The sequence below is a fragment of the Myotis myotis genome, unplaced genomic scaffold, assembly GCF_014108235.1.
Source record: "Myotis myotis isolate mMyoMyo1 unplaced genomic scaffold, mMyoMyo1.p scaffold_m19_p_12, whole genome shotgun sequence".
Taxonomy (NCBI): Eukaryota; Metazoa; Chordata; class Mammalia; order Chiroptera; family Vespertilionidae; genus Myotis; species Myotis myotis.
In genome coordinates, this window is record NW_023416316.1 from 31,834,979 (window position 1) to 31,849,629 (window position 14,651).

Below are 14,651 nucleotides of genomic sequence, written 5' to 3' on the forward strand. Positions count from 1 at the left end.
AGAGGCCCTGGCTAGGTGGCTCAGTTGATTGGAGTGTCATCCTGTACACCAAAAGGTTACAGGATCGATTCCCGGTCAGGGCACATACCTAAGTTGCAGGTTCAATCCCCAGTTGGGGCGCACACAGGATGTAGCCAATCAACAGTTCTTTCTTTCCCTTCCTCTCTCTCTAAAAATCAATTAAAAAAACATATCCTAGCCCTAACCGGTTTGGCTCAGTGGATAGAGCGTCAGGCCTGCGGACTCAAGGGTCCCAGGTTCGATTCCAGTCAAGGGCATGTTCCTTGGTTGCAGGCACATCCCCAGTGGGAGGTGTGCAGGAGGCAGCTGGTCGATGTTTCTCTCTCATCGATGTTTCTAACTCTCTATCCCTCTCCCTTCCTCTCTGTAAAAAATCAATAAAATATATTTTTTAATAAAAGTAGGCACTTCCAAAAATAACTAGAGAGGCTTAAATATGTGGAGCTAATTCAGAAAGGGGATAATACCTTATTTTAATCCAAAAAAAAAAGGAAATATTTACTGGACCTTAATGAAATTTTCCATGTCATTTAAAAATAAATGATTCTTATAAGTAAGGGGTTTTTTTTTTAACATTTCAATATATTCTCTGAAATGGCATCTTGTAAACCTAATATTTAACTTAGATATACCAGACAAATATTTAAAATCAGCAAAATAAAAACCAGTAAGACAATTTGCATCTGAAAGCCTGACATTCTGATTTACTGGTTTATATTTTCCTAAATATAATATAAACCAGGGGTGGGGAACCCTTTTTCCGCCAAGGGCCATTTGGATATTTATAACATCATTTGCAGGCCATACAAAATTATCAACTTAAAAATTGGCCTGCCATATTTGGTCAAACATTTAATTAACTCACCCTACATGGTTTGGCTTTGATTTCGTGGGCCTCATACAACCTGTGGGCCAGATATTCCCAACCCCTGAACAAATAGTTTTGAGTACTCAATATATCAGAAATACAACTATCTATTTAAAATTGTTAACTTTCAACAATATGACACATCAGTAAACATTAATACAATATTCTAGCAATCATCTTATATGAAATAAGTGGAAAACAAATTTCTCAACAACAGGAGTCAAATTCATCTAATAAAAAATTTTATTTAAAAAACCTAAACAAACATTAAACACTTTTAAATTGAAATAAGTTGTGAAACTTCCTTTTCCCTTTTACGAACAGAAAGTTTCAAAAATAAAAGGACAAATATAATTCTAGATATTTCATTGTTTTCTAATATTATTTTAGTAAATTATTTATTCAATCGCTTCTTTAAGTTCTCAAGGTGTTCCACATTAACATCTTCCAATGCCAGTACCATTGCTTTAGACAAAGAGGGATTAAATGAAATAGTCATTAGACAGCACAAATCTATTAAATCTCGCTGACATTTCTGCAAACCCTCCAGGAACTTCTGATATTGAAGAGGGTCCTTTTTTAACTTTTTCATCTCTGCTACTGAAAACCCTATCAGACCAGCAAGTATTTCATCTACAAAGTCTACATCTAGATATGCAGTTCCATCAGAAATCTTTGCTGTTATACTCCAAATGCCACCAGAACTTGAGAGATTTCCAGTTAAGGTTACGATAAAGGCTTTGACTTTTACTGTTATAACTTCCTTTGGTTTGCTGGCCATTAGAACAGACAAATAGATAAAGGGTGGAGAATACAAATCCATGGTGTTAGAAAATTTAGTGCTGTTCTCTGATGATTTTAAAGAATAATTCTGTAAACGCTGATCATTTCCATTATAAATTTGTGAACTTCTTTTTGGAGTTCTGACCTGTTCTCCATTTAATATTGTATTATTTAAGGAATGTACATTTGAACTGAGGATGGTTTGTTTCACTTTATTATCTGTCTCTGAGTTCTTATCTTTATTTGAAAAACCATGGGTTATGGATACATTATGATTAATTGAAAAAACACCATTGTTGTGGTCTTCATCAATCATTTGTTCAGATAAATTATTTTCATTCCAATTATCATTTCCATTTTTGCCAATTAAAGAAAAATTATTCGGAGTATTAGGCTTATATGAAGATCTTGCTATACTGTCAGCTGGTATTCTGTTCAAAGTCAATGGCTGCAATTCTTTAGTCTCCATTTGTTCTTTCTGGACAGCTTCTTCTAAAAGCAAGGCCTCTGCTAAGGAAAAGTCATCTAATTCCCCATCTGTGAAATGCACAGATTGATTTGGTGGTTTCTCCTTTGGTCTTGGAGAAATAACAAGTCCTGGTTCAAAACTTGACTGTCCTGTGGGAATAGTATTTGAGGAACTACCTATGCTGAAACATCTTCTTTCCAAGGAGGTGTCATTATTTGCTGCAAACACATTATTTTCATCAAGACTTGCCAAGAGTTCTTCATCAGAAGGTTCTAATACAAGCTCTAGATCATCTGTATCTCTAGGGATGCTTTGGTTAGAATTATTTGGTATGACTGAAACTATAGGATCAGGTTCCCCAATTAATCTTCCAAGTACTTTTTCTTGGGCATATTCCTCTAAAAGAGCATCTACTTCTCCTCCCAACACCTTCACATTTTCTGGTTTCAATAAGAGAACACCAAGACGAAAAGAAATGATTCCATATATCAAAATTTTTGTACCTGGAGGAAGATGACTATGAAGAACTGGAATAGGCTGATATTCCATTCCCTGCACTTGTACAATTCCATCAGTTAGCTGTAGCATCAACATTCGTGAAGGCTTGGCTTCCCAAGGCTTTTGGGTTACTTGTGTTTCAGCTGTAATTAACTCATTCATAGTATTCTTTCCTCTCAACTTTTGCATCTGGGAATATGCAGGCTGACTTACATCAACCAATGAATTAATCTGCAGAGCAAAAAATCCATTCAGCTCTCCTTTTGGGACTTCTAAAATGTCATCAGGTAAAAGAGGATGCTCTAAATCTTTCAGATCGGTAAGGAGCCATTGCTCAAAAACTTGTTTATTCATTTGTGCTTGACTCAAATTAATATTATCATTTTCTTCTTGGATCCAGTTAATACAAGCTTCCAACCACGTTACAGGTACTTTAACATGCCATGTAGCTAAAAGCCAGGTTTCAACTCTTAATGCAACACTAGTTACACTCATTTCTTTTAAATAAAAGAAATATTATACATCTGTTACCTAAAAACAAAAAACAAAAGCAAAAGAATTATAATTCAGTGTTTAGAATTATAGTTCAACTTAAATGTTGCCTAGTTATGCACAATGCACAAACAGGCATAACCATACCCTTTTGATTTTTCTCACTTTCAGCATCTTCAAATTCTTTCACTTTCTACATATCCAAAATTCAAATACAACAAGTATATTATGAGAAAAGCAAAAGCTTTGAAAGCTAATTTAGCCAAATTACTTCTCTGACCTATTATAAATTTCTTAACATTTCTAGCTCAGATTTTTCATCTGTAATCCGACAATAACACCATCTATCGTACAGGGTTGTTGTGAGGATTACATAACACTTAAAGCATAATGTCAGATCTATGAAAGACACACAGTAAATAGTAATTATTATGTTAATATAATTATCAGATTTTAATAATTTAAAACAATATCTGAGTTTGGGTTTCAGAAATATTCTAAATTCTAATAAAAGCAACCTCCTAACTATTCAGGCAATAGAAAAAAAAGAAACAATATTCACTAAGATTATTTTCATAGCTATAATTCATACTCTATTAAAACATACCATTGTGCATGACCATACAGCACTTAAATATGTAGTCTAAGGATAAAGTTAAAACAAATAACAATAAATTCTGAGCTGACATAAAGCATCTTATTTGTTTAGCTAAATAATTTCAATAGTCCTATGAGGTAAATATACTTCTGATTTTCTCAGTGTGATAAAACAGAAGCAAAACAGTAAAGACTAACCAACCCTATATTCACAAAAGTATTATTTTTTTCCTTCTACAGATAAAAATATCTAAGAGTTAGCCCTAGCCAGTTTGGCTCTGTAGATAGAGCATCGGCCTGAGGACTGAAGGGTCCTGGGTTCAATTTCAGTCAAGGGCACATGCCTGGGTTGCAGGCTCTGTCCCCAGTAGGGAGTGTGCAGGAGGCAGCCGATCAATGATTCTCTCTCATTGATATTTCTCTCTTTCCCTCTCCCTTCCTCTCTGAAATAAATATATATTAAGAAAATCTAAGAGTTAAAATTTATAAAAGTTTTAATACATCCATAAGAAAACTTACCATTTGGAGCAGGAACATAGGATTTGATGATAGGACTTGGAACTGGTTGTTCAGTGGGGTACTTGTAACTTCTACTGCTCAGAAATAGCCCCAGGAGCTAAGACAAGAAGCAGTAAAGGTTATGAGGAAGCTGCAGAATCACTGGCCTATTTTCCTAAATGTAAGAGTTTGAAGGCAGGATTTTTCAGGTCCCTGTTATCAATCAGGGTAGAGTATAGGTAATACAGAATTTTAAAAATGAGGTTTGGAGTGAGATGAACAAAAGCAAGTGACAATGAGAAATTTATACCCTCTAAGCTTGTTTCCTTGTCTATATAGTACTTACTTCATGGGTTACTACTAAAAATTAAAGGAGATGGGAGAGGATAGAGGGCAGAGCACCAGCCCAGGTACAGATATTAAGCAGTTAGGTCAGCTGACCCAGGGCAAATCTGGCCCAGTTAGTCTGCTCACGTAGGCCTCAGAATTACCACCTCTGTGGCCACTCAGTCACAAGGCATCTGTAGGCGGAGAAGTGGACCACCCAGAAGGTGTCCAAGGCCCACAAATGACTGGAGGCTGAAGCAGGCCAAAGCAGCTGAGGCTGAAATTAAACAGCACTGCCTGCAGAAGGAGAAAGAGTTCAAGGCCAAGGAAGCTGGGGCTCTGGGATCCCATGGCAGTGGCAGCACTGAGGTGGAGGAGGATAACCAGGAAAAGATAACCGTCTAGACCAGCGGTTCTTAACCTGTGGGTCGCGACCCCTTTGGGAGGTTGAACGACCCTTTCACAGGGGTCACCTAAGACCATCGGAAAACACATATGTAATTACATATTGTTTTTGTGATTAATCACTATGCTTTAATTATGTTCAATTTGTAACAATGAAAATACATCCAGCATATCAGATATTTACATTACAATTCATAACAGTAGCAAAATTACAGTTATGAAGTAGCAACGAAAATAATTTTATGGTTGGGGGGTCACCACAATATGAGGAACTGTATTAAAGGGTCGCGGCATTAGGAAGGTTGAGAACCACTGGTCTAGACCTACGTCTGGCAGAACAGGGATGAAGTCCTGGATAACTTTTGGCCTTGCCTGGGACTTCAGGCAGATAGCTATGAAAACTACTGCATAAATAGATAAGAAGAGAGAAGTACTTGCTCCATGGATTGGCATTTTAAATGCCTTAATGGGATATGGACCATTAGCAAAGTTCGAGCTATTTCTTGTGAAAGGTATTATTTCTGTATATTACATATGGTAGGTCTTCATTTTATGTCGAATGGCAAATGCTACTTCTTTGTAGAAACTTAAAACTTATCCAAAGATTTCAATTTTTACCTCGTATTTCTTAGAAATTTAATCAATATATACATTGTCTGGTTCCTTATGTCTTTTAGCTCAAGTAACATATCAGTATTGACTTTTTCTTTCTTAGATGTAGTTAAAAAAAAATACAATTTTTTGAAGAAAGAAAAAGGGGTTAAATTTTTTCCGCCTACAGCTCTCTTGGAGGTCAGGGATTTTATCTATGAAAAAGTAGTAAATAGCCCAGCCTGGGTGGCTCAGCGGGTGGGCGTCAACCTATGAATCAAGAGGTCAAGGTTCGATTCCCAGTCAGGGCACATGCCCAGATTGCAGGCTGGATCCCCAGTGTGGGGCATGCAGGAGGCGGCAGATCAATGATTCTCTCTCATTGTTGATGTTTCTATCTCTCCTTCTCCCTTCCTCTCTAAAATCAATAAAAACATACATGTTTGTTTATTTGTTTGTTTGTTTTTTAAAAAAGGAGTAAATAGTTACTTGTAACCTTTATTAACATCACCCAGCCTAAAATAATACTTTCTAAGTGTTAGAACAATGAATAGTAGTATAATTATTTGGGCTGCTTTTAGTTTCCCTTACACAAAATTACTAGATGACAACTCAAGAACTTGTTTCATATTATTGGTTAAAAAGTAAAGTTTCTTTATTATGCAAACAATTTTTTTAAATAAAAGAGCTAGGAGAGCCAGTACTAGTAAGTAATCTAGTGGTTCAGAGTACAACTATGGTGCCAGTTTTTTTTAAAGTATATTTTACTGACTTTTTACAGAGAAGGGAGAGGGATAGAGAGTTAGAAACATCGATCAGCTGCCTCCTGCACACTCCCTATTGGGGATGTGCCCGCAAGCAAGGCACATGCCCTTGACCAGAATCAAACCTGGGACCCTTCAGTCCGCAGGCTAACACTCTATCCACTGAGCCAAACCAGTTAGGGTGGTGCCAATTATTTTTCACTTACAAACTCTGTCACCCTAAACAAGTGGTCATATTATTAACACATGGTTAAAATTGAAAGAAGTAGTTATAGTTGTTGTGAGAATTACATGAATAATATTTTAAAGGAGTTAAGATCATTATAATTACTGGCTCTTAGATTTAAATGGAAGTATTTCCTAACTTATTGCTAAGGAAAGCAAAACAGTGTGCTAACTTTTGTGTACAAATGAAAGGAAAACAGGCATATTTCTATTTCCTTGTATATGCCTAAATCACCTCTAGAAAGATATACTGGAATAAAACTTTTAATACATAGATTACACTCCATAACAAAGAATAAGATCTTTGTGGGCCAAAAACAGAGAAACATTGAGTGGGTACTAAAAACCTAAAGAAAAAAGGACTAAAAGCAGTGTGTAGGCTACAGCTCCAAAGCTCCAAGGGTTCAACATGCCAATTATAGGGTAGAACTAGAAAAAGACTCTTTGCTAAAACTGGGCCAAAATATGTTTCAACCACCACCTACCTATGGCCTATGGAGAATGGAAATGAGGCCTACATAATATGTATAGTACATATAGTATGGTCTAGAACAGTGATGGTGAACCTTTTGACCTTGGCGTGTCAGCATTTTGAAAACCCTAACTTAACTCTGGTGCCGTGTCACATATAGAAATTTTTTGACATTTGCAACCATAGTAAAACAAAGACATATTTTCAATATTTATTTTATATATTTAAATGCCATTTAACAAAGAAAAATTAACCAAAAAAATGAGTTCGTGTGTCACCTCTGACACGCGTGTCATAGGTTCGCCATCATTGGTCTAGAAGTAGGCTATTCATATCAATCGATGTATCTCTCTCCCATTGACATTTCTTCCTCTCTATCTTTCCCCTTCCCTTCCACTCATTCTAAAAATCAATGGAAAAATATCCTCGGGTGAGGATTAACAAAAAAATAAATAATTCTATGTATACTAGGATTGTTTTTTCTACAGGTTACAAAGAAAAGCTTATTAAAATTTTTAATCAAATGAAAAAAAGTATTAACATGTGGGATCTGTATTATATTTAGACTAGATTTCAATAACTGAGCCCTTTAATAATTTAGTAAATCCTATTATTTTCATCTTCCCCTTCAGATAATTCCTAAGGTTTTCATTTCTACCTTTCTCAGGAAATTGAGTAACCATAGTTACTGCAGGTAGAAGCAACTCAGAGGGAAGATGTTAGCGAAGGCAGTACAATTTCCCATCAGCACACATACAAAAAACAGCTTTTACCTCAAAAGTATATATATATATATATTTTTAAATTGTACATTAAGAAATGCTCGTACCATATAATGCACTTCTTTTACTTTACAAAATTAATCTTAAGAAAACAATCAGGAGGAGAAACCAAGATGGTGGGATAGGTAAACACCGGAAATTGCTGCCTCGCACAACCACTTCAAAAATACAACTAAAAGACAAAATGGACATCATCCAGAACCACAGGAAGGCTGGCTGAGTGGAAATTCTACAACTAGAAGGAAAGAGAAAAGCACACTGTGACTCAGAGGAGGTACAGAAGTAAAGTGCAGAGGTACGGAGGCACACGTGGAAAGGGCTAGCAACTGAGGACACAGGTGTCTTTTTCAATCAGGAGGGAGTCTCAAGATCCCGACTGTTCTGAACTCCAGTTCTGGGCGAGTCTCTGGGAACCCAGACTCATATGGGGAGAAACTGGACTGTCTGGCATCAGTCAGAACTCGCAGGCGGCTTTCTCTCAGAGGTGCTTGCAGCGATTACCGGGAAACTGAGACTCCGGGCCTCTTAGGGTAGGACTGGGGAGCAGCCATAGCTGCTTGCTCCGCCTTGTTGATCCCCTGAGACCCCACCCCACCCAAGCTGTGAGCAGAGGCTTTTGCATATGAAAGGCCTGGCCCTTTGCAATCTGAAAATTACCAAACTGCAGCTGGGTCAGAGAGACCCAGAACTTCCAAAAGAAGGCCCAAGGCCCCACAGCAGCTTGCATTGCTTCACAGCTGGGCCTCATCTGGGCACCTCCAAACCCCAAACAAAGAAGAGGAATCTGCAGATCTCTCCATAGCTCCTGCTGGGTAGCCTCAGGCAGAGGCTAAATTAGCACCTCCTTAGAGATCCAAGAGCCAGTGTACCCAGTGGTCAGAGTGGGCCCATTCAGATTACAACTCCTCAGATCCATAAGAGACACACTCAGGGGGCAGACTCAGTGAGCACCAAAGCCCCACTGAAGCAAGTCTTGCCCCAGAAGGGTGTCTTCAGCACAGAAGTTCTCCCACTGCAGACACAGCTGATTCTCACAGCCAATTGGCCGAGAGGTCAATTTCTCCCAGTGATACCTACAACAATCAAGGCTTAACTACAACAAGACTGTGCACACAGCCCACAAAGGGGAGCACCAAGAGTGTCCACCTCAAGTAACTGGGGAGGCTGAGCCACTGGGCCCTATAGGATACCTAGCACACAAAGCCACTCTACCAACACAGGGAAACATAAAAAATGCGGAGACAGCTCTAACCGGTTTGGCTCAGTGGATAGAGCATCGGCCTGCGGACTAAAGGGTCCCAGGTTCGATTGTGGTCAAGGGCATGCACCTTGGTTGCAGGCACATCCCCAGTAGGGGGTGTGCAGGAGACAGCTGAGCGATGTTTCTCTCTCATCGATGTTTCTGACTCTCTATCCCTCTCCCTTCCTCTCTGTAAAAAATCAATAAAATATATTTTTTAAAAAATGCGGAGACAAAGAAACAGGTCACAAATGACAGAAATGGAGGAAAGCAAACTATTGGATATAGAGTTCAAAACCAAACTTATAAGGTTTTTCAAGAATTTTCTAGAAACCGCCGATAAATTTAGTGAGACCCTCAAAAAATCTAGTGAGACTCTTGAGGATATGAAAAAGGACCAACTAGAAATTAAGCATTCACTGACTGAAATAAAAAATATTATACAGCCCTGGCTGGTTTGGCTCAGTGGATAGAGCGTCGGCCTGTGGAGTGAAGGATCCCGGGTTCGGTTCCAGTCAAGGGCATGTACCTTGGTTGCGGGCACATCCCCAGTGGGAGGTGTGCAAGAGGCACCTGATCGATGCTTCTCTCTCACTGATGTTTCTGACTCTCTATCCCTCTCCCTTCCTCTCTCTAAAAAATAAATAAAATATATATTTTAAAAAAAAGAAGGATATTATACGGAGTTCCAACAGCAGACTAGAGGATCGCAAGAATCAAGTCAAAGATTTGAAATACGAAGAAGCAAAAAACACCCAACCGGAAAAACAAAAAGAAAAAAGAATCCAAAAATATGAAGATAGTGTAAGGAGCCTCTGGGACAACTTCAAGCGTACCAACATCAGAATTATGGGGGTGCCAGAAGGGAGCGAGCAAAATATTGAAAACCTATTTGAAGAAATAATGACAGAAAACTTCCCCTACCTGGTGAAATAGACTTACAAGTCAGGAAGCACAGAGAACCCCAAACAAAAGGAATTCAAAGAGGACCATACCAAGACACATCATAATTAAAATGCCAAGAGCAAAAGACAAAGAGAGAATCTTAAAAGCAGCAAGAGAAAAAAAGTCAGTTACCTACAAGGGAGTACCCATACGACTGTCAGCTGATTTCTCAACAGAAACTTTGCAGGCCAGAAGGGAATGGCAAGAAATATTCAAAGTGATGAATGCCAAGAACCTACAACCAGGATTACTTTATCCCGCAAAACTATCATTCAGAATTGAAGGTCAGATAAAGAGCTTCACAGATAAGAAAAAGCTAAAGGAGTTCATCACCACTAAACCAGTATTATATGAAATGCTGAAAGGTTTCATATAGGAAGAAGAAAAAGGTAAGAATAGGAAGAAGAAGAAAAAGGTAAAGATACAAATTATGAACAACAAATACACATCTATCAACAAGTGAATCTAAAAATCAAGTGAATAAATAATCTGATGAACAGAATAAACTGGTGAATATAATAGAATCAGGGGCATAGAAAGGGAGTGGACTGACTATTGGGAGGGGTGGGGGGTGCGGGAAGAGACTGGACAAAAATCATACAGCTATGGATGAGGACAGTGGGGGAGGGGGGGTAAGGGCAGAGGGTGGGGTGGGAACTGGGTGGAGGGGAGCTATGGGGGGAAAAAAGAAGAACTGTAATAATCTGAACAATAAAGATTTAATTAAAAAAAAAAGATTCAGGGGGAAGGGAGGAGTGGGGGTGGAGAGAGATTAACCAAAGATCTTATATGCTTGTATGCATTACATATGGACACTGACAATAGGGTGGTGAAGGCCTGGGGTGGGAACTGGGTGGAGGCGGATAATGGGGGGGAAAAGAGGGACATCTGTAATCATCTCAACAATAAAGATTTTTTTTAAATAAATAAGAAAAATATAAAAAATAAACTAATTTTTTTTAAAAAAGAAAACAATCAGGAATGAAATTACAGACTTAGGTGCCAGAGTGTTTGTCATTGTTTTTATAGTGTGGGGGGAAAAAACAGCAACAATCTATGAAATGTAAGATAATAGCATCTTTAAAAAAACATTTTTAAGGCCAGTTTAATGACATGTTCATATTTTATTTTGTTAGGGAAAAGGCCAATTATAAAACTACACATATCTTAATCCCCACTAATTCTGTAATCATGAAAAAATTTTTAAACACACTTTGATATTTTGTGCATGTTAAACTTGGCTGACCACAATAATCTACATTTGAGATCTTGACTGTAGGAACTGAGCAGAAAGAGTAGGAAAATTCTATCATTCATCACTAAGACTTAAGCATATTTGATTTCTAGATTAATTTTCAATGAGCCTCACATATTTTAAGATATTTCAAGGTTTTTTTTATTAATCCTCACCCAAGGATATGTTTCCATTGATTTTTAGAGAGTGAAAGAGAGAAAGACAGAGAGAGACATCAATGTGACAGACACATCGGTTGGTTGCCTCCTGCATGAGCCCCAACCAGGGCCAGGATAAAGCCTAGACCGGAATCGAACCCGGGATCCTTAAGTCTGAGGGCCAACACTATCCACTGAGCCAAACTGGCTAAGGCTTTTAATTTTTTAAAAAATAGGAAAAGAGGCAGAAGTGCTATCCTTTTGGGCACTGTATATAGCATTCAACCAATGGCTGAGACTTAAATCATTCAATGTTTCCACTACCTTCATCTAAAAAGTAAAGGTAATCTGTGCTTTAATTCATTTGGGATGACTTCAAGATACTTTCTGAAAATTAGGAGGGGGGGAGGGGAGAGGAAGAGGGCTCAACTACATGTAATGACTGAAATCAGAAAGAAGTAATCAGTGAAGCTATTTGTGGATCTTCCATAACCTAATGTAAGAGGAAAAAAAAACAGAAAGAGAATAGGTTTAGGAGTTTGAATCCCAAATCTGCTATGTGGCCTCAGACATGTTCTTTAATTTCTCTTAGTCTTAATTTCCTCATCCATAAAACAAAGTTAACCACAACTTACCCACAGAACTGAAATAATGATTAAACTGCCAGCACAAGATCTGGCACATGGTGGGGAATTCAGGAAATGTTAGCTATGATATTTTAAATACTCACCCAGACAGACAATGTACAATCTCAATTATATTAGCTTATCTAAAGTAAGTCCCACCCTGGACAGTGTGGTTCAGTTGGTTGAACAGCAGTCTGTGCACCAAAAGGTCTCCAGCTCGATTCCTAGTCAGAGCATATACCCAGGTTGTGGGTTTCATCCCTGTTGGAGCCAGATCAATGTTTCTCTCACATCTTTCTTTCTTTCTCTCTCTCAAAATCGGTAGCATATTTAAAAATAAATAAATAAAAGTAAATCCCACCTAAGTAATAGTAGCTCTGATTTCATTGGGAGTCCAAAGTGATCATATAGTTCATTACACAAAACAGGAGCCATTGAATGTATCAATAAATTTGGCAAGTCCTTGACTGAGCAAAGGTAATGATATAGTTTGGCTGAAAACCAGAGAGGATGAAAGGATAGTGAAAAGACAGATTTTCCTGTAGTTTAAAGGGTAAACTTACAATAAATTATAAGAGACAAGAAAGAAAACAAGTGGAAAAGGGAAAAAACAAAAACATGCAACAATGGCATTTAGAAAAGGTAACAGCTTTCACCAATTAGGGTCCAATGAGAAGACAGTAAAATTGGAAGAAGTTCCTGGATAGGGCTGCTCACTTTGCATTCCTGTTCATTCCTCATCTCTACTTACGGAGGCAGAAAATGATGGCTGCGACAGAAATACGAGTTTGAAAGAAAGCATCATTAGTACAGTGCCCCTAAAAGTGCCCATTCGTGTTAGTGAAATGTCCCAGATTTTAAATGATAGATTCAATTAAATGTTGCAAATCCTAATCCCAATGGACAGATGTCTACAACCCAAGTATTCCCAGCCAACACATACTCATCAATTCTTGTACACTTAATGAAAATCTAAACTATGTATCATAGAACCAAAATGTGAGTTAAGTTTTACCTCTCAACAAGACTTATGATACACTCTTCCTGGTGGGGACCATTAGAAAAACTATACTACCACTTAAAGCAGTGGTTCTCAACCTTCCTAATGCCGCGACCCTTTAATACAGTTCCTCATGTTGTGGTGACCCCCAATTTCATTGTTACAAATTGAACATAATTAAAGCATAGTGATTAATCACAAAAACAGTATGTAATTATATATGTGTTTTCCGATGGTCTTAGGCGACCCCTGTGAAAGGGTCATTCGACCCTCAAAGGGGTCGCGACCCACAGGTTGAGAACCGCTGACTTAAAGAGACCTTTTATAAACTCCACAATCCCAGAAACTATGCTCTCGCAGTAGCTAACTGTCCTCCCAGCCAGTAAGTGCTGCTTCACGGAGTCCTCAGTTCCCTCTGAGTTTTCTTCCTGATTAGGCAAGTAAAAGAAAGATAAAGGACAGACGAAATCATAGCCGTTTAAAATAGATGCTGGCTACATCTATTTTGTAAATTACTCAAGAGGGAAATCAAGTTACAATATCAAGAATCAGTGCAAATTTGTCGTTACAAATATACACAGAGATGAGTGTCTTCTGCTAATGGTGGATCTAGCTTTATGTGTAAATTACAACACTTTTAAAGTGTGAGTTTGGGGTTGCAGAGGAAGCCAGGAGGGTTGAGGAGCGGTGATGTGAGAACTGGGCACCACCACGCCGGGCGATTTCCCGGGTTTGGCAGGAGTCGGGGAGACCTTCAGAAAGGAGACCATCCAAGCTTAGCGCAGGGGCCCCAGAAGTGACCTAACGCAAAGCGAGTGTAAACTGGATGGACAGCTAAACCGGAAACACTGGCGCTCGGCGAGGTTCTGATGTTCTGATCACCGCCGAATACCTGGACACACCGTAAGCTCTTTAATAGGTGAACCACCAGAACGCGTATTTTGATGTTCGCATTCACTTGGGATGAACGCGATATTGCTTCCAGAAAATTTTCAGATAAAATGCAGCGAAGGCACTACAGAATACTCGCATCGCAGGCCCCATTGACAAAAAGAAAAAAAAAAAGAGAGAGGAATAGAATGAAAGATCTCTTCATAACGGTAGCCCTGTAGAGACGCCTGGATCCCCCGGACATGCGGGCTCAAGGTCGGAACCAGAGGGACAAGTTCTCCAAGACTCGGAGGCTCACCGCCACAACCCCGCGGACCCGCCCGCGTCGCCCGCCCAACCGGGGCTGCGGCCCATTACCAACAGCGGGTGTCCGCGGCAAGGGCCGGGCCGGGCCGGACCGGTGGGTGGGCGGGCGGGCGGGCGGACTGCACTTACCGACCCGCAGCTCGCCCCGCAGCCGGGGCCCGGGCGGGAGGGGGGTGTGGAGAGAGGGGGGAAACGCGAGTGTGGCCCGAGGAAACGGTGGCATTCGTCTGAGCCTACTACCGACCTGGGACTCTCGCCATCCCCCACGTGCAACAGCAGCTCCCTGGCCGCGCGACTCAGAAAACAGGAACCGAAACAGCGCGCGCGCTAATCCTAGTTGGCCCCTTCCCGCCCGATTTGCCGCGAGCTCACGCCCCTCCTCCAAACCCAAAAGATTTCTTCGGGCCGAAAACGCCCCTTTCCCGCCCCCTCCCTGTACTAGTGAACGGGACCGGCTTG

General features: G+C 39.5%; 1 protein-coding gene across 2 annotated transcripts in view; it reads right to left on the reverse strand.

Annotated features, from left to right (window-relative positions):
• RMI1 (RecQ mediated genome instability 1) overlaps window positions 1–14,642 on the reverse strand; it is a 53,525-nt gene extending 38,883 nt beyond the window's left edge. Inside the window, exons 1-3 of one of the 2 annotated variants that reach the window (XM_036330683.1) lie at window positions 14,437–14,601; window positions 4,248–4,344; window positions 1,194–3,170 (exon numbers count right to left, since the gene is read on the reverse strand). In XM_036330683.1, the coding sequence (XP_036186576.1) occupies window positions 1,284–3,134 (1,851 nt within the window). In that variant the 5' untranslated portion in view covers window positions 3,135–3,170; window positions 4,248–4,344; window positions 14,437–14,601 and the 3' untranslated portion in view covers window positions 1,194–1,283. Of the gene's footprint in view, window positions 1–1,193; window positions 3,171–4,247; window positions 4,345–14,436 lie in introns of those variants that run through there. The other variant, XR_004971251.1, reaches the window with a different exon arrangement.
• Window positions 14,643–14,651: the final 9 nt, after the last annotated feature.